Source organism: Marmota flaviventris, chromosome 6 (assembly GCF_047511675.1).
Source record: "Marmota flaviventris isolate mMarFla1 chromosome 6, mMarFla1.hap1, whole genome shotgun sequence".
In the NCBI taxonomy this organism is placed as follows: Eukaryota; Metazoa; Chordata; class Mammalia; order Rodentia; family Sciuridae; genus Marmota; species Marmota flaviventris.
The window spans coordinates 53,721,297-53,746,475 of record NC_092503.1 but is presented as its reverse complement, the minus strand read 5'-3'; the positions used below and the strand labels follow the sequence as shown (position 1 = coordinate 53,746,475).

At 35.7% G+C, this 25,179-nt stretch overlaps 1 protein-coding gene across 4 annotated transcripts in view; it reads left to right on the top strand.

Annotated features, from left to right (window-relative positions):
- The window catches only part of Fig4 (FIG4 phosphoinositide 5-phosphatase), a 110,367-nt gene that overhangs the window by 21,490 nt on the left and 63,698 nt on the right, over positions 1 to 25,179 (top strand). For all 4 annotated transcript variants that reach the window (XM_071613136.1, XM_027928183.2, XM_071613135.1 and 1 more), the window contains 6 exons: positions 2,173 to 2,223; positions 5,600 to 5,748; positions 14,781 to 14,909; positions 17,452 to 17,552; positions 19,289 to 19,451; positions 20,041 to 20,138. In XM_071613136.1, the coding sequence (XP_071469237.1) occupies positions 2,173 to 2,223; positions 5,600 to 5,748; positions 14,781 to 14,909; positions 17,452 to 17,552; positions 19,289 to 19,451; positions 20,041 to 20,138 (691 nt within the window). The remainder of the gene's footprint in view (positions 1 to 2,172; positions 2,224 to 5,599; positions 5,749 to 14,780; positions 14,910 to 17,451; positions 17,553 to 19,288; positions 19,452 to 20,040; positions 20,139 to 25,179) is intronic.

Genomic DNA, 25,179 nt, shown 5'->3' with positions numbered 1-25,179 from the left:
AACTATAAAAAATGACATATTTGGTGCTTTTTATATTAAAACAATATTATAATCCAGACAGATTTTGGGAGATAAGCTGAAGTCTGAAAGTCTAATAAAGATTAGTATGTAGACTATCTGAAGAATTTTTACAAATTAGTGAGAAGATGATAACCTAACTGAGAAATGGTTAAACGTTAGCTAACAAAAGAGATGCTGAACCTTGCTAGTAATTTGGGAACTGTAAATTTAAAAAGGTACCATTTCATTCTCACTATATTGGGAATAATTAAAATATCTGTTGTTGTCAAATGTTAGCAGAGACAAGGGAAATGAATTTATGCTATGAGTAATGTGAATATCAGCAAGTTATAAAGTGATATTAATTTGGCCCCTTAGGAAGACAATTTGACATGTTCTAATAAAACTGAAAATGTGCATTATGTATATGCCAGTAGTTCTGCTTCTATATACGTGCCCTAGAGAAACTCATACAAGTATATAGAAAAGTGGTATGTTCTTGGCAGCATTGTATCTTATAGTGGGAAACTAGAAAGAACCTAACAGTCTATCAGTCAAGGAATGGATAAATAAAATGTGGCATGTATTATATGATGAAGTAGCAAACATCAGTTTAAGTGAACATATTAAATCCTTAGCTTTTAACATAGTTACTTTAAAAATTGAGTGGGGAAAAAAGGGTTTCAGAAGAATATACAAAGTTTGGAATGATTTGGGCAAATGTATTCAACATAGTATAATGCTACATGTCACTTAGAAAAATTTTATTTATTTATTTATTCTTTTTAGTTATACATGACAGTAGAATGTATTTTGACATACCATACATACATGGAACATAATTTCCCATTCTTATGGTTGTACATAATGTGGAGTTACACTGTTCGTGCATTCATATATGAACATAGGAAAATTATGTTCCATTCATTCTACTGTCTTTCCCATTCCCATCCCCGCATCTGCTGTGCCTCCTCCAATCTAGTGAACCTCTATCCCCACCACCCCCATTGTGGGTCAGCATCCACATATCAGAGAGAACATTAGGCCTTTGGTTTTTTGGGATTGGCTTATTTCATTTAGCAGGATAGCCTCCAGTTTCATCCATTTACTGGCTAATGCCATAATTTCATTCTTATTTATGGCTAATATTCTATTGTGTATATATACCACATTTTCTTTATCCATTCATCTATTGAAGAGCATCTGGTTTGGTTCTATAGCTGAGCTATTGTGAATTGAGCTGCTATGAACATTGAGCTACATGTAATTTTAAAGGTGTCTGTAATGGGGTAGAAGTAATGGCACACTAGGACAGAAGGGTTCATTCATGTCAGTAACAGAAAAGTGGTAGCCTTTAGAGAGAGAGAACAGGACTGAATAAACAAAGGGGATTTTTAACTCTTTAAAGTATGTTTTAATTATTTTGTTTTTAAAAAGTTGAAGTGAATATAAAAACGTGAATATTTGTTTCTCTTGAGTGAAAGGCAGGTGGGTATTCTATAATTTTTTTTTCAGTTTAAAAACTTTCCAACTTAGCCAGGTATGACATGCCTCCAATTCCAGGGACTCAGGAGGCTGTGGCAGGAGGATTATAAATTCAAGTCCAGTTTCAGCAATTTAGTGAGACCCTGTCTCAAAATTAAAAAATAAATAAAAATTTAAAAAAAGGGCTAGGTATATAGTTTAGTGGTAAGGCTCTCCTGGGTTCAATCCCCAGTACCAACAAAACAAAATAATTTTCCAATTTAAAATTATGATGATGCAAAAATATTTGATTTTTGTTATACTCTTCTCTCCATCCTCAAAGTATTTACAAAACCACACTGTAAAAGTGAAAACAGTTATTTACTGCTATCTTGCCATCAGTCGAAATGCCCCACACATGTAGGTGTATGATTTTGCCTCTGACAGGCATAATCAGTGACGAGGAACGAACTATGAAGTTAAGAGTCTTTTAGGGATGATCAGCAGATTTAGAGCTGCTTCTGATGAAATCTCTATTTAGGAATGGCTTGAATTACTCAGTTTAATGAGTGTTTTACTAATATAAATATATATAAGCATATGTTATATATGTTATAAGTGTATATAAGCATATATAAGCATATATATAAGTTTGTATCATCTGAATGTTTTTCCAGAATGTTTTTACATGCTTTGATTTTTTTTAAGGTATCTACGAATATTTCAAAATGTGGACCTATCCAGCAATTTTTACTTTAGGTAAGTTGTAACTTAGTTTTGTCTCTATTAACAATCACTTAAAGTTTTACATTATTTTCCAGGGGGTATAAATAAAGTGAGAGCACACAGTAGCACTTCTACATTAAAAAAAAAAAAAAAATTATTTTATTTAAAAGCATTTAAATGTAGTTATTTCTTTTAAAAATCTGATATTTGAAAATTCATACTGGGAAGTGATATTGACCAAAATATATTGTTATATTGTGTGCATATCCAAATATGTAACAATCAATCCCACCATTATGTACTATACCAATAAAATTGGAAAACAGAAAATTCAAATGGATAAACTAAAGGGTAGTCTCACTATAAAGGTTATTTTTTTTTTAGATAGGACTTGATGTGTTTTAAGGAAATATTTTTGTTTTGCAGTTTTGAATTAGAAACATGAACTCTGCATTCAGCCAGAGAGTCGTAACAGTGTCACAGTTCAATTTTCACTGAATAATCTGGCAAAATTAGGTGCAAATAAATTAAAAATAGGACAACTATCACAATACTGACATATTGCTGGTGCCATCTCAGATTAATAATTTTCCTGGAGAGAAATTAAGTATATATGAAAATACCTCCTAAGAAAAATATATTAGGAGGGAGAATATGAATCCCCATTAGTAAAGAGACATTTTAGGACATATATTTATGGTAGCCTAACAAGCAAACCAACCAATCCAGGGATAGTCTGAAATCAATAATTAAAGAACAGGCAAGTAAATTATGGTATAGCATTATGATAAAGTGTTACACCACCACTGATGTGACCAATATGTAGATCTAGTAGAAAGAATTATTGTGATAGATGGAAGATTCTGTCTGCTATAATATCCAAATTAAAAAATAGAACACAAAATAGCATGTGCTAATAAGAACCTCAGTCATGAGAACTGAAAGAGAACCTAGCACATTTGTTTTTTTTTTTTTAATTTTTTATTGTTGGTTGTTCAAAACATTACATAGTTCTTGACATATCATATTTCACACTTTGATTCAAGTGGGTTATGAACTCCCATTTTTACCCCGTATACAGATTGCAGAATCATATCAGTTACACATCCATTGATTTACATGTTGCCATACTAGTGTCTGTTGTATTCTGCTGCCTTTCCTATCCTCTGCTATCCCCCCTCCCCTCCCCTCCCCTCCCCTCCCCTCTTCTCTCTCTATCCCCTCTACTGTCATTCATTTCTCCCCCTTGTATTATTTTTCCCTTTCCCCTCACTTCCTCTTGTATGTAATTTTGTATAACCCTGAGGGTCTCCTTCCATTTCCATGCAATTTCCCTTCTCTCTCCCTTTCCCTCCCACCTCTCATCCCTGTTTAATGTTCATCTTGTTCTCATGCTCTTCGTCCCTACTCTGTTCCCAGTTACTCTCCTTATATCAAAGAAGACATTTGGCATTTGTTTTTTAGGGATTGGCTAGCTTCACTTAGCATAATCTGCTCTAATGCCATCCATTTCCCTGCAAATTCTATGATTTTGTCATTTTTTAATGCAGAGTAATACTCCATTGTGTATAAATGCCACATTTTTTTTATCCATTTTATCTATTGAAGGGCATCTAGGTTGGTTCCACAGTCTTGCTATTGTGAATTATGCTGCTATGAACATCGATGTAGCAGTGTCCCTGTAGCATGCTCTTTTTAGGTCTACCTAGCACATTTGTAGCTGTTGGTATTATATACTGACAGGGTAATTTGCATTTTTTAGAAATTTATTTTTAATTAATAGATTAATCACTTGTTTATGAAATAAAAACATGTCTACTATGTATACTGTTTGATGTCTTCATTTATGTAAAATTGAAATTTGTTTTAATAATCACAGAGTGAAGGGCTCCTAATGAAATAATTTTCACTTTCGTAAATATTTGTTTTGTTTTGTTTTGTTTTCTAATGCTGGGGATGGAACCCAGGGCTTCACATGTGCAAGGCAGTGTTCCACTGCTGACTCATACCTCCATCCCCATAAATATTTATTGAATGTATATTTTCCTTGTATTTTATCATTTTCTTTTTAGTCTTTATTGCCTGATATTATGTTTATAATGTCTGAATTATTACTGAAATTCAGTGATACTATTAAAAATGATCTTCTGCTTCATATTTCTCGGTTTGTCTTCATTAAGTCTTTCCAAAAGTAAAAATAATGAAGATTAAAGTTTTTGTGCCTCATCCATAGTCTTTTAAGAAGGGTATACTATATCCTTAAGATTCAGCTAGAATAAAGCAATTATTTAAAATAGGAAGAACTGATTGTTAAATGTCAGAAACCAACTTCTTTTTTTTTTTTTTTGAGAGAGAGAGAGAGAGAGAGAGAGAATTTTTTAATATTTATTTTTTAGTTTTTGGTGGACACAACATCTTTATTTTTATGTGGTGCTCAGGATCGAACCCAGCGTCCCGCACATGCCAGGAGAGCGTGTTACCGCTTGAGCTACATCCCCGGCCCCCTAGCTTCTTAATATAGCTTTTATCTCTTTAAGATTGTCTACTATAAAATGAATGGAACCATCAAGAAAATGTAGTAAAGTTGAATTTCATAGATGAAACTGAAATCAGTTTCAATTAAATTATGTAAATAAATTTAAAAAGAAATAATAAGGTGTTTGATTCTCCAGTCAGAATTGTAATCATCTTAAAATATTACTAAAATATTTTAAAAACAAATTGTATTAACCTGAAGTATTCAAGATACCTTTTGAAATTCTGTGCCAAAAATATATGCTAGAGATACTCATAAGATTATTAATTATGTGAAATCAGAACTGTAACAGGTTTCTTTTGGCCTAAAGTCCAAATTTTATTTGCATAGACTTTTATAATTTTTATAAGGTTTTACTCTCCTGAAACATGTTTCACTGTAATGGCTTATCTTATATGCTTATTCTTGTTTTTTTATTTAGTCATTATACTACCAATAATAATTAATATAATCATTTTGGCTCATGTGTAAACTAGTGTTCACAACCATGTACCATTGTAGTGGATATTGTAATAACTTCAGGATCCCATCCAAATACATATGAAAATGTGACCCCTATGCATAAGACCATGAATGTACATTGATTTCAGCATGAAGCAATAAATGCACATTGTGCAAATCAATGAATATAAGTTACTCACAATGTGTTATTTATTTTTACTCATGCAGATATCTTAAGTCATGCCGTGAGTTTTTGAATTTCCAATCATGTTCATATTTTGCTATTTTACAGTGCTTATTTGAACAGCATTGCTTCTAAGTTGAAATAACAGGTGCTAAGTAATTTAGTTCACAGATTTTAATTTCATATGGGAGCAAGATCATGAAACGTGCTTTGCTTTTGTAATTCTCAAGTTAAAATTCTCTTCTCAGTTACAGCTATGATTTGTCTCACTCACTTCAGTATAATCTTACTGTCTTGCGAATGCCCCTGGAGATGTTAAAATCAGAAACAACCCAGAGTCGCCAGGAGAGTTTTGACATCTTTGAAGATGAAGGATTAATTACACAAGGTGGAAGCGGTAGGTGCTTTTCAGCATATTTAATGTATGTTAATGTGGCGTCCATGAAATGGCATCTCATTAAATTTATTCACATTCCTCTCATATTTCTCCATCCCTCAGTGCTCTTTATCTTTACATGGGGTTGTTTTAGATTCATGAACTTGACCAATTCATTTTTATAGAGATCATTAATCACCATGTGATTTTGTTTGTAGGCCAGCCAGAAAATTGTATGCTGACATTTTCTAGCCATTATTCATGCACTTTTTTTTCTTTGTACCAGGGATTGCACCCAAGGATTTTATTCACTGAGCCACATTCACAGCCCTTTTTATTGTTTATTTTGAGGCAGGGTCTTGCTAAGTTACTTAGGGCTTCACTAAGTTGCTGAGGCTGGCTTTGAACTTCTGATCCTCTTGCCTCAGATTCCCAAGGCTGTGACATTACAGGCATGTCTCAACATGTCCGGCTATTCATGCACTTTAAAAAAACTTTTTAAAATTTGTTTTAATTAGTTATACATGACTGTGGAATGCATTTATGCACTTTGATACATATCATACATAGATGGGATATGATTTCTTATTTTTCTGAGTGTACATGTTGCAGAATCATATTGGTCATGTAGTCACATATATACATAGAGTAATAATGTTTGTTCATTCTACTATCTTTCCATCCCACATCTCTTCCCTTTTCCTCCCATTACTTCCCTCTACCTAATCTAAGGTAATACTATTCTTCCCTAGTGCCCCTGCCAGCCTTATTTTGAATTAGCGTCCGCATATTAGAGAAAACATTCGGCCTTTGGTTTTGTGTTATTGGCTTATTTCGCTTAGCATGATATTCTCCAACTCCAACCATTTACTGGCAAATGCCATAATTTCACTCTTCTTTAAAGCTGAGTAATATACCATTGAGTATATATACCACATTTTCTTTATCCACTCATCTATTGAGGGACATCTAAGTTGGTTCCATAGTTTAGCTATTGTGAATTGAGCTGCTATAAACATTGATGTGGCTGCGTCACTATAGTATGCTGATTTTAAGTCCTTTGGGTATAAATTAAGGAGTGGAATAGCTGGGTCAAATGATGATTCCATTCCCAATTTTCTGAGGAATCTCCATACTGTTTTCCATAGTGGTTGCACCAATTTGCAGTTCCACCAGCAATGTGTGAGTGTACCTTTTTCATCACATCCTCACCACCATTTATTGTTGCCTGTATTCTTGATGACTGCCATTCTGACAGGAATGAGATGAAATCTTAGAGTAGTTTTGATTTTCATTTCTCTAATTGCTAGAGATGTTGAACACTTTTTCATATATTTATTGATCAGTTGTTTTTCTTCTTCTGTGAAGTATCTGTTCAGTTCCTTAGCCCATTTATTGATTGGGTTATTATTATTTTTTTGGTCTTAAGTTGTTGAGTTCTTTATAAATCCTAGAGATTAATGCTTTATCAGAGGTGCATGTGGTAAAGATTTTCTCTCAATCTATAGGCTCTCTTCTCATGTTATTGTTTCCTTTGTTGAGAAGAAGCTTTTTAATTTGAATCCATCCTATTTATTGATTCTTGATTTTACTTTTTGTGCTTTAGGAGTCTGATTCAGGAAGTCAGATCCTAGGCTGACATGGTAAAGATTTGGGCCTGTTTTGGTGCCAATACCATGTCGTTTTTGTTACTGTAGCTCTGTAGTATAGTTTAAGGTCTGGTATTCATGCACTTTTTATTGGTCTAGACTTTTTGTAAAGTATAAATGGAAAAAATTTTTTGTTAATATCAGAGAGTATAGTCCATCTTATTTTCCATCATAAAGACTAATGCAACATTTTTTTTTGGGGGGGGGGGCAATAGGTTGCCTAGAAATTTACATATAATATCTCTAAGCCTCATAAAAATTACTTGATAAATATGAATGATGTAGTGGATTAGTTACTTGTTGTTGCTATAACAAATTACAACTTAGTATAACACACATTTATTATCTTACAGAAGTCAGTTTTCCCAAATGGGTCTCATTGAAATAAGTTTGGTGTATCAGCAGGGCTGCATTTCTTTCTGGGGGATCTAGAGGAAAACCAGTTTTCTTGCCCTTTCTATCTTGTGGGGGCTCTCTCATTTCTTGGCCCTCCGCTCCCTTCCTTCCATTTTCAAAGCCAGTAGCAGCCATCCAAGTTGTTTTTCTACATTACATCATTTTAACATTCACACTCCTCTTTTCTTCTTTCATTTATAAAAACCCTATGATTACATTGGGTTCATGTGGATAATCCAGAATAATTTCTTTGGCTCAAAGTAATTTGCTTAGTAGCCTAAATTACATCTGTACTTTTATTCCTACATGGCATGTAATATAACATATTCATAAGTTCTGCTGATTAGGATTCTGACACCTTTGCTGGGGTCATGGATTAATTTCCCACACAGGGGAAAACTGATAGGAAATAAAGAGAGGGAAAAAAGTGGGAGAGTAGGTAAAAAGGAAAATAATACATTTTGAAAAGTCTCTGCTGTGTGTCATATAATGTGGCAGGGGCTTTGCAAAAACTCTTTAATCTGAACAACATCCCTGAGTAACAAAACTAGGTATCAAAGGAGTAGAATACCAGGTATTTGCCCACGATGCCATAGAGGGTACTCCATTATCAAAAAACGAACAAGGACCAGGTGTTTATCCACAATATCGTGGAGAAAGGCATCGGGCTCCATTGCCAAAAAATGGACAGGGGGGCCCAATGCTCCGGGGCCCAAAACCACAAATATACGGAGCACTGGAGGAACCCAGCAACCCCATCAGGGTAGTGCCCAGGACACATTGTCCATCAGATCCCTCATCAGACAAACCAGAGGGAGCGCAGGGTTGGACATCTGCGCCTCCGCCAGAGCAGTACTAACTCCAGAGATGGGAGTTCAAATCATTCCCACAGGGGTGAAAGGACCTCTTCCCAAAGGAACAGTAGGCTTATTATTGGGACGCAGCTCTTCTACTCTAAAAGGACTTATGATAAGTCCTGGGGTAATTGATCCCGATTATGAAGGTGAAATAAAAATTATAGCCAGTTCTCCAAAGGGTATATCAGTAATTTCACCAGGAGATAGAATAGCACAGTTACTAATAATACCCAGCCTACATGATAAATTTTCCAGTCGTACTGTAGAAAGAGGTTCCAAGGGATTAGGCTCCACAGGTGTAGATTGGGCTATGCTTTCTTTAAATTTAGATTCTCGCCCCATGCTAAAACTAAATATTCAAGGACATGAATTTAATGGGCTACTGGATACAGGTGCAGACCTTAGCATCATCTCTCGTCAAGAATGGCCAAAACATTGGCCATTACAACAAGCCACTCAAACGCTTCGAGGCCTAGGAGTGGCAACTAATCCCCATAGAAGTGCAATGGTATTAGATTGGAAGGATCCTGAAGGATGTGAAGGAACTATACAGCCATATGTATTGGATCATCTTCCCGTAAATTTATGGGGACGAGATGTCCTAGATCAATTAGGTTTGACATTAACAAATAACATCAACCAAAATGCACCCACTATTATGACTAGACAAGGTTTTAGGAAAGGAAAAAGATTAGAAAAACAAGAACAAGGTATAGCAGCACCAATACAAATAGATCAAGGAACAGACAGACATGGGTTGGATTTTCAGAAAGGGCCACTGAGACAATAAAAATTACTTGGAAATCAAAAAGACCAGTATGGGTTCCTCAGTGGCCCCTGACTAAAGAAAAGATACAAGCAGCCCATGACCTGGTCAAACAACAATTAGCAGAAGGACATATACAACCTTCTGTATCTCCCCATAATACTCCCATTTTTGTCATCAAAAAGAAATCTGGTAAATGGAGATTATTGCAAGATTTAAGAGCCATTAATAATGAGATGGTTATTATGGGACCTGCTCAATCAGGGATTCCTCAGTTGTCTGCTTTGCCAAAAACCTGGTATGTTTTAGTTATAGATATTAAAGATTGTTTTTTTTTCAATTCCAATTCATCCTGAGGATAGTCCACGTTTTGCATTTACTATCCCTGCACTGAATCATGAAGGTCCTGATCAGAGATATGAATGGAAAGTACTCCCTCAAGGGATGGCTAACAGCCCAACTATGTGTCAAATTTATGTTAACAAAGTAATCCAGCCACTTAGAAATCAAAATCCTGAACTACAAATATTTCACTATATGGATGATGTATTATTAGCACACAAAGATAAAAACACATTGCTAGAATGTTATGCCACACTTACAAACTTATTAAAAAATTATAATCTAGAGATAGCAATAGATAAAGTACAATTAAATTTTCCAATTAATTATTTAGGAGTTCTATTATCCTCAACCATGGTCCGTCCACCAAAAATTCAAATACGAGTAGATCAACTCAAATCACTTAATGACTTTCAAAAGTTATTAGGAGACATAAATTGGATAAGGCCTTATTTAGGTATACCAACAGGAGAGTTGGGACCTTTATTTGATATCCTAAAAGGTCCATCAGATCCAAATTCACCCCGAATGTTAACGCCTGAAGCAAGAAAGGCATTAAAAATCATTGAAACATATATGGAAAATATGCATTTGGATAGAATTGATATAAGTTTGCCTTTATTATTTATTGTACTACCAACAAAAAATATTCCTACAGGAGTATTTTGGCAAGAAGGTCCATTATTATGGATACATTTATCTTATTCTCCTAACACTATTCTTACTAGGTATCCTGAGGCTGTAGGACAATTAATACTCAAAGGAATAAAAGCAGCGAAGGGAGTGTTTGGAATTTCTCCCAATAAAATTATTACTCCATATACTATGAATCAAATTGATGAGTTAGCTAATGAGTTAAATACTTGGGCAATAATCATGTGCAAATCTAATGTTTCATTTGATAACCACTTACCATCTAATCCTTTATTGTCTTTTTGGTCATTGCATCCTGTAATTTTTCCAAAAATGACAAGAAAAACACCTATCATGAATGCTCCAAATATATTCACTGATGGGTCAAATAATGGTACAGCAGCAGTAGTTACCCCTGATCAAACTTTTACATTTTTAGTACCCAAACAATCAGCTCAAAAGGTAGAGCTTAATGCAGTTTTACAAGCTTTTGTGATGTTTAAAGATTCTGTATTTAATTTATTTTCTGATAGTCAGTATGTAGTTAATGCTATAGTATCTCTTGAAGATGCTGGTAGGATTTCCCCTTCTTCTACTGTTTTCTCTTTGCTTTCCACTATACAAAGTCTAATCTGGGACAGAAAAGATCCATTCTTTATAGGACATATCAGGGCACATACAGGATTGCCTGGAGCCCTTAGTTTGGGCAATGATTTAGCAGATAAAACTACACATGACATACATATTTTCTCTACACTAGAAGAAGCTATAAATTTTCATAAAAAGTTCCATGTCAATGCTAATACTTTACAAAAGCGTTTTAAAATAACTAAGGAACAAGCTAGACAAATAATAAAACAATGTCAAAATTGTGTGACCTTTTTACCACAAGTTAATCTTGGAGTCAATCCTAGAGGATTGATACCTAACCATATTTGGCAGATGGACGTCACACACTTGCCAAAATTTGGAAAATTAAAATATTTGCATGTTACAGTTGATACTTCTTCTGGATTTTTGATGGGCTCCCTTCATGGCGGAGAAAAAACTAAAGATGTTATAGCTCATTGCTTACAAAATTTTGCCACTGTGGGTGTTCCAAAACAGTTAAAAACAGATAATGCCCCTGGTTATACTTCTACCTCTTTTAAACAATTTTGCTCAACATTTGGCATTACTCATATAACAGGAATCCCATACAATCCACAGGGACAAGGCATAGTTGAAAGAGCTCATCAAACTATTAAAATGTACTTATTAAAGCAAAAAGAAGGAATTGGGAAGGGGTATATATTCCCCAAAGATAAACTTAAAATAACCCTTTTTACTCTAAACTTTTTAAATTTGGATTCATCAGGACTTAGTGCTGCGGAAAGGCATATGTGTCCAAAAAATGTACATAAGCCCAAGGTACTTTGGAAGGATATTCTAACAGGACAATGGAAAGGTCCTGACCCAGTAATTGTCTGGAGTCGGGGGTCTGTTTGTGTGTTTCCACAGGGAGAACAGCAGCCGATTTGGATTCCAGAGAGATTAACCAAGGTCCTGACCCAGTAATTGTCTGGAGTCGGGGGTCTGTTTATGTGTTTCCACAGGGAGAACAGCAGCCGATTTGGATTCCAGAAAGATTAACTAAAGCGATTTCTACAGACCAAAAAGAAGATGATTTGGCTCAAATCCATAACAACTGATATCCAAAACTCCAGTTTGGCTATTCTTACATCTGCAACAGAACCAGGATGCTTTTTTCAATATCTATTTTATTATTGCCCTTTGCCATATCATGAAGTTCTATTTTGTTTTTTGAGCTCATACAGACCTAGGTTAATGTTTTGCTGATCAGTTCTATTTTTTGACTATAGAGTTTTTAAACATTGCAATGGAGATTTCACCTGTAAAAAGTTATAAGGCCTTTACTATAATGTTATGTGTTGTATGTATTATATTATGTGTGCACACTTGTGTTTTGTGTTATATGTTTGAATGTATGTATGTCCATATATCATATATGATGAGCGCTCATGATAAAATGGATCCCCAAAATTTTTTTTTTCACGTGATTTATATGGTTTAATTTAAATTGGGTAAACAACTGTTGAGGATTGTTTTAATATGTAAACAAAAAAGAAGGTTAACAGATCTGTTTGTTTACTTTCACCTTTCCTTTTCATTATATTTAATAATTCTCTTAAAGACAATGTAAATTGTTAAGAAAATTGTTTTCTTTTAGTGCCTTCTGTAATGTTACATAATTTTTTCTTTAGCCATTATTGCCAGAATTCCTATCTTCATCCCAGTGCCGGTGAAGACAATGTAAATTGTTAAGAAAATTGTTTTCTTTTAGTGCCTTCTGGAATGTTACATAATTTTTTCTTTAGCCATTATTGCCAGAATTCCTATCTTCATCCCAGTGCTGGTGAAGTCAAAGATAAAACCAATCTACAGCTTCTACAATAGCCATCACTGAACTGCTTGCAGAACTTGCCTGGACACATTGTGAGCTCACCTGTATGCATTGTGAACTATCTGTTGGTGCAGCGACTTGTGGTAGTCTTGGGGTATTTTTGCTGATGATGTCATTGGTGGTACAATTTTTCCAAAAGGAGCCGTCAATTGGCTTGGTGTATCTTCCTCCCTTCTGCTTGTCATGATCGTCCAGCTAAAATTTGGGGGCCAACAGAGGTGAGGCAAAGAACCTCAACCCCCCCCCCCCCCCCCGCTGGTACAAAGACCTCTCCACAGGTGTGGCTGTATACTGGTCCGGTAGTCAGTGACGGGTAAGATCCAATTGCAATGGTACCAACCTAAGGACCATATGTACTATTGGACAACCTAAGGCAGGCACGGTCCCTAAGCCACATGCTTGTTGTTTAAACAGAGAGGGGGAGATGTTGAGAGCCACAGCCGAAGGGGCCCCAGCAAACTTCCAGCTGCCAGCAAACTTCCAGCTGATGATTGGCTCACAGCGGCCCCAGCAACATCTAGCTGATTGGCTCCTCTGCGGTGATGCTCATTGGGCTGTTTCCCTGCCCTTTCAGACCACGGAGCTGCTCATTGGGGGACTTTTTTGGCTCCGCCCACGTGACCCAGCCAATCGGCCTCAAGAGCAGGAGGATTGTGGGAGGTGGAGAGAAGCTTGTGTGGGAGAGAGAGGCTTGTGGAAAGCCGGTGGTGGCAGTTGAGGCTCTGAGGGTTTTTCCTGAGAGGCTGTTTTGTTTGGCGTGTGTGGTTCTAAAAATAAAGTTAGTTTCTTTTGACAAGTGGCTCCTGATTGTGCCCAGCCAGACTGAGGCAAATGGCGATGTTAAGTAACTTACCTAAGGTGCCAAAGTGGGAGAGTGTCTGCATTATTCATTCTCTCATGTGATGCGTTGAAAGGACAGAGAAAGTTTAATTTTTATAAATGCATTATAGTACGTAAATAAATACTCTCAGCCAGGTGTGGTGTACATGCCTGTAATCCCAGTGACTCAGGTGGCTGAGGCAAGGAGGATCACAAGTGTGAGGCCAGCCTGGGCAACTTAGTGAGACCCTGTCTCAAAATAAAATTTAAAAAGGGCTGGGGATGTAGCTCAGGGGTAGAATAGTCCTGGGTTCAATCCCCAATACCACAAAAGTAAATAAATTAATTAATACTCTTATCAGATCATGTTTTGAGGCAAAAAATAGTATTGCTTGACTACTATCCAAAACTGGTGCTGTATTTTAGGCTATTAGTTTATACATACGCTTGTTTCTTACTTGTCACTATAGATGATTTTTTAAAACTCATTGATGTTTAATACACTTATATGTGGATATTCTGAAATCATGTTTGATGAAATTAATTTCTTCATGTGAAAAGGCCTGGTGTAATAATAACTACATTTTATGGAAGATTGAGTAATGTGCCAGGCTTGTTCTCAGCAATCATTCTAAGCAGTTGTTCTAAGCACTTTCTGTGCAGTACTAATTTATTTCATGCACAGCAACCACATGATCAGGTGCAGATGAGGAAACAGAGGCACTGAGATAGTAACACTTTGGTCACGCCTGTCATGCTACTGATAAAAGGCAGAGCCAGGATGTCCTAGGCCCAAGCACTCTGATTGCATGCTGTGCTCTCAACTCCTGCTCTCTGTTGTCTCTTGGCTTCTTAATGTATTTGTACATGTGACTTTACTTTCCCTCTGATTTTCCTTTCTCTTAAGTTAAAAACTCTCAGAAATCAGAAAAAGCATTTCTTTTTTGATTTTAGTACAGAATCAGCACAATGCTCTAGATACTGATATAAATGATATCTAATGAAAATGACAATTGTATTAATCAGGCATCTTGCTTTGAAGTTAAAAATGTCATTGGAAGAACTTAAAAATGAGTTGAATGTCAATCAGTTTTCTTATTTTTTTGGCATCAATTTTTATTTTTCAGGTGTATTTGGGATCTGTAGTGAGCCTTATATGAAGTATGTATGGAATGGTGAACTTCTGGATATAATTAAAAACACAGTGCATCGTGACTGGCTGTTGTATATTATTCATGGGTTCTGTGGGCAGTCAAGTATCCTTTTTGTAAAAATTTAAGTATATATTATTAAACTTGCATTGTACCAATTTGCAAAAAACTCCATGCAAATAATATGATTATAATAATCATTCTATACATTCTAATGCCAGGCAATAGAAATACAAAGAAGAAAAAAGACTCTTTGAACAGACCTGTTATGTGCATAGAAAGATTAATAAGTAGCAAAGAAGAAAACGCTGTATGCATACTAAGCTATTTAGTATCATGCTATTTAGATCATGCTTCTCTGGGAGGAGCAGAATTCCTGGCAAGTGGAGAGGATGGCGCAGGACAGTCTCATGGGAATAGAACTTGAACTGGGCCCTAAATAAAACTCAGGCCTCAAAAGTACAAGAGAGAGAGATCATGGGTTGGGATAGCACTGTGAGAGTAAAAATGGAAAATATATGGCAGTGTTCTCATGGCTTGTGTATAAAACTCCTGGGAAGGTAGGAGGTAGTGGAAAGCAGATTGGAGGGGTCAGATTGCCAGTGATCAGATAACCTTAGTGGTCAGGCTAAGGACTTTGGGTTTGGTGTTTGAATTTTTGAAAAAAAAATTTTTTTTTCAGAAGGGTGAGATATGTGTAAAGTAATATTTAGGAAGCTTTAATGGACAGCCATTTTCAAACTGGGTTAAGGAAAATAATATACTAAATAGAAGTAGGTTGAACCTTGGGGTGAGCTGATGAGTTCAATTTGAAGAAAACTTTTTTCCTTCTCCAACTTGATCTTTCATTTAACTTCTAGCTAACGTTGAAGGTATTCAAGAAATTGTCATTATATTGTGAGGTTTAGAAAGGCAGTGTATAGTATCTACAAGTGGATTTAGTTTTTTTCTGTTCTTTTTGAGATAATGGAGGGCATTTGTGCATTTGCATTTTTTAGTTGACATTCTTTTTTTTTTTTTTTTTTAAGACCTATAGTTAAAGCTTTAAAGGAGTGGCTTCTTTGAGACCACTAAGTGGGTGAATGTGACCTAAACATTATTAATTATGCCTTCTTAGGCCAGACCATTTGGGAAGAGTGGAATCAAGGGGCATACCTAGCCCAAAAGGTTTGCCTTAAAGAGTGTCAGTGTTGTCTTCTTTATGGTAAGTGGGGAGAGAGGCTAGATGCAGACACAGGACTCTGGAAATGGAGATGAGTGAGTTTGATGTGCTACACTTGAAAATCAGGCTTATTACTTTATAATCATTTTCAACCAGAGAGTGGTATTATCAACTTGATCATTCACTGCATAATGAGATTTGACCCTGAATCACATTCATCTGTTCCCCAAAATAAAATTCACCTGAGGAAAAAAACAAGTTTTTTTTTTCACCACCAAGGATACCAAAGAGAATGTGCTATAGTTTCTAAAATGTAGTTCTAAACCATTTTGTATTTCTAAGATCTAGCTCCAGGACCGGGGATATATTAAGAATAATAAATGCTTGTTTTTTTTTAAAACAATGAACAGCATCATAGATTATCATTTTAAAGCTTATTAGTTTAAAAGATGAATCTAGTTTCCTGGTTATCAAGCATTTAATAAATCCTGGAAGTCTGTATGAAGATAAAAGTAATTGCTCTTTATTGAACATTTACTATAGGCTAGGCATTAGGAGTTTACAAGCATTACCTCGAGTAGTCTTCCCAATCACCTAGCAAAAGTACAAGTTGACTCTCCTTTATTCAAAATGATTGGGACCAGAAATCTTTCAGATTTTGGATTTTGGGGATTTTTGGAATATTTGTATAAACATAATGAAATATCTTGGGAATGAGACCCAAGTCTACATGTGAAATTCATGTTTCCTGTAAAACTTAAATTCTTGTCCTGAAGGTAATTTTATATAGTATTTTTAGTGTGCCTGCATTTTGACTATGACCTATCACACAAGGTCATGTGTGGAATTTTCCACTTGTGGCTTATGTTGGTACTCAAAAATTTTCAGATTTTGGAGCTTTGGAATTTTAGATTTTTAAATTAGTGATTTTTAACCTATAGCTACTTTTTAATTCCCATTTTATAGTAGATGAGAGTGTGGCTCAGAAGTTTAAATAAAGTCCCATAACTAATAAGATGTATGTTATTAAGCATTGTACATTAATTCAGTGTTCAGTTTTTGGACCTGTTTTATAGAATTATGTTTACTCTATTTCCTCAATATTCTATATTACTTCATAATTTAAACATCCTAATGACACATGCTTTCTTTGGAAAGTGTATGACTCTGAAGACTATAGGCAGAATTATTTGTACTTATTTTCTTACATGATTTGATTATAAGAAAAGACAGATCTACCCTTGGCCAGTACTATTTCCTCTGAATTCATAGAAATCACACCTTAGACAGATTGGGTTTTGCTAATATTCCTGCATAATTCTGAATATTTATCAGATTCAATTCTCTTCCATTCTTGCGTAGTGTTTTTGGTGTCTTTAGGCCACTGGACAAGATATATATAAATGTACCCTTAAAGTATAATGATTCTCTTGGTTTTGTGTGACATTTATGATTTTGCTAAACAACTTTAACTTGAATTCTAAGAGCTGTTGATCTATGGACGACCTGTGTATGTCACTCTAATAGCAAGAAGATCCAGTAAGTTTGCTGGGACCCGTTTTCTCAAGAGAGGAGCAAACTGTGAGGTAAGATGACAGACATAATCGCTGCCAACATTTTAACCTGTTACATCAGCTTTGCTGACATAGCTGAAGCAAAGTGGAATTGAAGAAGTGCAATTTCTTAGTCTGGGCTATTATCAAGAGAATAATTAGTTCTTCAGAGTATATGAAACTTGTGAGAAATATGACTAATATACAAATGTTCTGAAAAGTCAGCTATCTTAGAATGAGTTACACAATGGAGTTATGAAATGTCTAATGTTTTAGAGGATGAGCCATTTATGAAATATGTGAACAAATGTAGTACATATTAATATAGAGACAAAAATGGCAAAGCTCCCCACTCAAAAAATACCTGGAAGGCAGTCCTCATTATTGAGAGTACGTTCATGATGAAAAGCAAAGTAGAGCAAGACATGGGAAAGCCATTGTCCTCTTCCCTTTTTTGCCCAGACTTCTTTACTGTTCACATCTGAAAAATAACAACAGAAGTCCACCCATCTTGTCATCAGCCATGTTACTCCTTTGAGTGTTCCCTCTCTGCCTATAGTAGACAACTTGAGTCTTGAGCAAATGTGTCATCAAGAAGACAGATTGAGTGGAGCATTAGGTTTTGATCTTGGATTAAAATAGCAATATTGTTCTTCAACTTATATCAGCACTGAAATTCATTTTAACTGATACTTTTAGAAAAATCTGAATTTTGCAGCTATATTATTTACTTTGAAATGGTCAAAGGATTATCAAACACATGTTATTTTTTAATTTTATTTTTTATTCTCATTTGTTATGTATGACAGCAGAATGCATTACAGTTCATATTACACATATAGAGCACAATTTTTCATATCTCTGGTTGTATTCAAAGTAGAGTCACACCATTCATGTCTTCATACATGTACTTAGGGTAATTATGTCCTCTCATTTCACCCTCTTTTCTACCCCCATGCCCCCTCCCTTCCCCTCCCACCCCTTTGCCTTATCTAGAGTTTGCCAAGACCTCCCTTGCTCCCCCTCCCAACCGTACTATGAATTAGCCTCCTGATATCAGAGAAAACATTTGGCATTTGGGTTTTTAGGATTGGCTAACTTCACTTAGCATTATCTTCTCCATCTCCATTCATTTACCTGCAAATGCCATGATTTTATTCTCTTTTATTGCTGAGTAATATTCCTTTGTGTATATATACCACATTTTTTAGTCCATTCATCTACTGAAGGGCATCTAAGTTGCAAACACATGTTATTAATGCTTCTAAAAGTGTTCTTTGTCATATTCGTGTGTACTTTTATAAGTAAAGCTACCTCCACCACCACCATAACCACCCTCCCCCCTTTTTAACTTTTGTCTATCAGGTATTATTTGAATCTCTTTTGTCCTTTCATTCCTCTTTGGTTTTCAGAATTCAATTTTTATATTTTTCTGGCCTTCCTCATCTCCTGTATAATTTCATGTAAGTGTTTTTCTTTTCTGTTTCTCCTTACTACTACACCAGTCAAGCTGCTCTCTGTTACCTGAGCTATTAGCTATTTAATTTGATTTTTTTCTAGTCTATTCCATGATACTTTTAATTGCTTTTCTTTATTGCATTTTAATGGTTTTGCTTTTCTAGTATGCACATTGAATATTGGTAACATTTACTTCTTTTTAAGACATTCAAAGAATAGGAGTTATAATTTCATTGTATTCTTGAAAATTTTTTCATTCAAATGTTCTGAGAACACAAAATATCTTTAAATGCACTTTTTTTTCCTCCCAGGGTGATGTTGCAAATGAAGTGGAGACTGAACAGATACTCTGTGATGCTTCTGTGATGTCCTTTACTGCAGGCAGTTATTCTTCCTATGTGCAAGTTAGAGGATCAGTTCCCTTATACTGGTCCCAGGACATCTCAACTATGATGCCTAAACCACCTATTACATGTGTGTGGAACAATCTTTTTAATAGTAACTCTTATCTACTCATCTTTAGAGATAATGAACTGTAGTAACAGAAATCTAATAAATACTTAGGTCCTGTACAGTAGCTAACGAAGAAGAGTAACTTCTATTGTACCTCATATATGCTAGGCAGGTACTCTATATTGAGCTACAGCCCCATCCCCTTTTTTATGGTTTTTGAGATGGGGGTCTTGCTAAGTTGCTTAGAGCCTCACTAATTTGCTGAGGCTGGCTTTGAACTTGCAATTCTCCTGCCTTAGCCTCCTGAGTCGCTGGGATTATAGGTACATGGCACCCCACCCAGCCTTCTGTTGTTTTTATGAAAGAAATGTATCATTAATTTTGACTGTTAGAAAATGCTTTATATTTCACCTCAGAAATATTAAAAGCATTCACATTTAATAAACACATGACGAATGAGTGTCCAGTGAATCCTTGAGAGGGATTTGGGGAGCAAAAGTACTAGATAATTGAATTATATTTCTTTTAACAGTAAAATATGTTTAAAGAATGCTTATTTCTGCTTTATAATTTTTCTTTGAGTATTCATTTATTTTTTTTTCCTTCTCAGTGGACCAGGCAGATCCATTTGCTCATGTGGCTGCCCTTCACTTTGACCAGATGCTTCAGAGGTTTGGCTCCCCCATCATCATTTTGAATTTAGTAAAGGTATGATGTGCTTATCAAACACACTAGACAACTTTTCGTCAGCACAAAGGGGCTTAACAAGCTGTGCTTTCCCTTTTCCTAGAGAAGAGACTTGTAGATTATCATGCTGTGACAGCTCACAGTGTCTGAGCCATCTGAACTATTGTTCTTTGGCCTCAGATTCCATGTGGCCTTTTCCTTACATACCTGTAGGAATCAGTAGTATGTTTTTAAGGGAAGAAAGTGATTCAGCATATCAGGCTCAGATTTTTTTTGTGTGTGTGTGTATGTGTGTGTGTGTGTGTGTGTGTGTGTGAAATTTCTGCCCTAGTTCCCAGGACAAATTGGAGGAGCATGATGATAAAACTGCCATAGCCTAGCCTTGATATAGCCAGCTTTCTCTACAATCTGTCAGAACTCCTAGATGAAGTAATTTATAGTTGTGTTATTTAGCTTTGTGTCTCTGTGGCCAAAATATCTGACAAGGACAACAAGGAGGAAAAGTTTACTTTGGCTCATAGTTTCAGAGGTTTAGTCCATGATCAGCCAGCTTCATTGCTCTGGGCTCAGGGTGTGGTGGAGGAAAAGTATGAAGCTCATAGCAGATGGGAAGGGGAGAGAGAGAGAGAGAGAGAGAAAGGGAGGGGAAGGAGTGAAGAAGAGGGAGGGGGGGAAGGGAGGAAGGAATAGGCCACTGGGAAGATACATCCTTCCAGGGCATGCCCCCAGTGACACACCTTCCCCAGCCATAACCACCTACCAATGATTGCCACCCAGTTAGTTAGTCCATTTAAACTAGGATGGACTGATTAGGTTTTAGCTCTCATAATCTAATCATTTTGTTTCTGAATATTCCTGCTTAACACAGGAGCTTTTGGGGGACACCTCATATTTATACCGTAACAGTAGTAATAGAATCAAAAGACTAGATTTAGAAATTGGGATTCTGTTGTTGCTCAAGAATCTGGTGGGAAGGTAAGAAGCTCAGAGATGTCCTTTGATTCATGACAGAGTGCATGGACTGGTCATATCTTGCGTATGTGTTGTATATGTGAGTGGGCATACAGGTCAGAGGCCTTGGATGGAGGTTAGGGAGATCACAGAATAAATTTGTTGGCATCTATTGTGTTCTGGCAGCCCAGAACACCCTGAGAGTATGAAAAACAAAGATTTTGTTTTTTGTTTTGTTGTGGCAGTAGCCAACAGCGTAGTAGTATCGAGTTTATTTTGAGATGTTGGTTAATAAATATAAATCAGTTTAATTTAAAAAAAAGAATCTTGCGTTTGTTCAGTCATTTAACAAGTATTTTTGAGGATTTCCTGTGTGACAAGGCAGCCATAGAAACAGTTCCTGCTGTTATGGAGCTCATGGAGGGGATAGTGAAGTAATGCAGAGGTACCGGTATGGGATAAATTATGCCATGAGTGCTCATCAAGGAAGAGGAGTCTTTCCTGAAGATGTGATGAGTCAGCCTCAGTCTAAAGGAAGAGGCATTAACTAGGTCAAGAGGAAAGAGAATAACATTCATCTTGGAGAACAAGGGCATGCACTGTGTGTGCATGTGTTGCATGTGCACATGTATGCACGTGTACTTGCCTGCTCTCTTCTGACAGCCTTAATTTCTCTTTAAGGTAGGAGTAAAGGTCATCTGATGGGATTGGACGTTTGAGCATAGTGGAAAAGGTTTAAAAGCCTTGTGTATGTGGGAGTGTAAGTTGACTAGAAACATTCAGGCAGTACTAAGAGCCACTTTCCAGTTGGCAGTGATTTCTTAAATGGAACTTTTATTTTATTTTTTTTTACTATTGCTTCCTGTTTTCCCAGCAGGGCATGTGTATGTGTATAAGAATAGATAAAAGTGGTAGGTAATTGTGTTCATTTAGTTTTTCCAGATAGGTCTGACCTAAAAAAACAGGATCAAAGGCATTTTGGATATTGACAAATTATATGGTTGAAGTGGATCATAAAAGCTGAGCTCGATAAAGGAGGGGACATAAAAATGAGGACTGCTAGAGAAAGTGGAATTTTCGGTAGATTGAGGTCCTTATAAGGTGGGGCATTTAAAGCAAAATCAATTTGAGAATAAAAGAGGTTTTGGATAAGAAATGTTGAAGGCAGAGCAGTTACCTGTGATAATGACATGATCTAACATGTGGAAATGGGGATCTAACTGGAGTGTAAGCAAAATTAGAGGTACTCAAAGTCAAGTAGGATGGAGAAAAGCTTGGGGCAGAGGAAAAGGTAGTTCCCAGGAATAAACTGTACATTATAACCAAATGCGTGAGCTCAAAGTGTCTGTCTGTGTATGTGTGTGTGTGTGTGTGTGTGTGTGTGTGTGTGTGATCAAGAGCATATGACCCATAAATGACAGGTGCAGGGATTGGGAGAGGAGGGTGACGATGAGGCAGTCAGCTTAATTTGTTTCTTTCTCTTTGATTTATATAATCACATCCTTCCAGATATTGAATTTGTAAAATAAACCATTCAGGTATTAAATATGCCATTTTCTAGATATTTATTTACATTAATTTGGAGTTTTCATATTGATGTTTCTCTCCTTGTCAACTCAGAATAATATAAGGTACTAACTGGATAATCTATAACCTTAGCTTAGTATTGAATAGTAGCTATATTATGCATAATTGAAAAATGAAAGTAGGAAAACTTTAATAATAAAAATGTTCCTGAATACTTTTCCAATAAATGTATAGAAAATAAGACATTATTATTAGAGGAATAAGTTATTGCTCAAGCAGTGAGTTACAAAGCATTATTGGTATATAAACCTAGACCTAAATTAGGATCTTGTTCCTATCTTACAGCATCCTTATGGTATGGTTGAAATGCTCTGGTTAAATGGAGATTCAAGTCTACAGTGCTTGAAATAATTCTCTATTAACTATGCATATTCAAAAAGAATTAAATTATAACATATATGTTATTGGAGACTATGCCTACTACTGAACTAGGCCCGTTTTGCCCACCCCACAGTATGCCAATCACTGAAACAAGAAGTTTTGCCAATTAGAGAGTTTATTTATGAAGTGGTCAGTCATGTGGAGGTAGGCAATCTTTTCTCAAATCTGCCTCGTCATAGAGTTTAGGGGTATTTATGGGATAAAGAAACAGGATAGTCTTAAAGCATGAGGACAGGTGATGAAAGTAAGGAAAAGTGAAATAAACAGTGTTCTACACTTAACAGAACCAAACTTCACGTATCTTCATAGGATACATGTTCAGAAAATGGCAGTTAGCATGCCGTGAGGATGGATTTTTGGCCCCCTGATGTCAAAGGTCACTCATGGGACACTTGCATAGGTTCAAGTGAAGGATTTGTGGTTTCTACTGGTTTGTGACAGATAAAAGGGCCCTTAAGCTCCTGAAAAACAGCTTAGGCAGCCATTACCACCATCAACATATGTCAGAAGTGTTATTTGTAGCAAAGCTAATGGGAATATACTGCTTAGCTATGTGACCTCTGAAATTGATAATAAAAGCAAGTAGCTAAAAAGCTAATGAAGCTAGCAGGTTTATTCAGGTTTTTTCTTGGTTTTATTCCTTCCAAGATTTCTCATGTCTATATTTATTTTTGAATACTTAAAGCCAGCCAGTGGATTTTAAAATTATACTTAAAAAATTGTTCCATGGTAATAAAAATCCTGGCAAAAACTAGAGATTAACTAGAGAATAACTTGAAGATTAAGTTGCTATTTCATGGCATAGGAAAAAATTCTGATTTTTGTCATTGGTTATTTTACATAGAAACAAAGAGGATTTTTATTTTGTTCACTTAGAAGGAGATTTTATTACCTTGTGATTCAAGAGTCAAAGAATTTATGCATATGTGTATAGAATGATACTGAGGGATGTTAAGTCTATTCTACCATTATATGAAGTTACTAAATTGAAATATATATATTTTTTTATTTCTTTTCTCTTACCCTGTGTAATAAACTTCTCCCTAGTTGTGGAAATTTGAGGCACTGATTGAAAGACATTTTTCGGCCATCCATGTGCCTTCAATATGGCTCCTGGGTAGCAGTAGGAAGTTAACCTGAGAGTACATATAAGCTGTAAACCAGAGGTTTTTAACCTGAAGACCACTGATGGCCATTATCTCTGAACCCTTGAAATGTTATGTAAAATGACTTGTACACGTGAAGTTTTCATTTGGTGGTTAAAGGGTTCTGTGACCCTAAGAAGATTGATTAAACAACCCATTAACACTAACCCACTATATACTGTGCATAAAGAAGATTCTTTACATAGAGATGACTAAAGGTTGATTAAATAATCTTTCTATATCATAAAATGGCAGCTTTGATATAAGAATTTCGAAAGTTTTTGTTTACCTGGTTTGGTTTAAAATACTTTTGAGAAATATTCCAGATATGTAATTTAATTTTCTCAGATAAAAAAAATAAGCTAAGTAGACTTACATCCTAAACTGATTTAACACTGTTTTTGGTTCTTGTCTAATTTGTCCATTTGATTTGTTTATCAGTATGAAATAGATACTGTCTTTGTTTCCACAGTGGTTATCTAATTAAATTCATGGCAATTGGAAAGTAATCTCCATGATTGAAAGCAACACAGAACTAGTTTGATGCCAGCAATAGTGCTCTGACACTTTTTCAGTGTCACTATTACGGAATTTTTTATTTGTTTCTAAGATCAGGAGAACAATAAAATCAGCTAATTATACCATGTACCCACTATTCTTATAAGAACTGCTTTTTGTTGCATTTAAACTTCACACTAATATATTAAGGGAGATGCTGTTATTACCCCATTTTCAGATGAAAAAATGGAGACCAAGGGAAATTTACAACTTTGTCCAAGGGGAGATCAGCATTCTAACTACAGAGCCAATCAATAAAGAACTTTCCCCCTTGGATTAAAGGCAAAGTGATATCTAAGGAGATACTGCAGGCAAGAGACAGCATCTCAGCTTTAGTCATTCTGCCACAGTGTAAAAGGAAGAGGAAGAAAGTGCCTATCTTGGCTATCTCACCCAGTTTTTATGAGTCAAATTTAAAAGCATGTGAAGGCTGGGAAAGT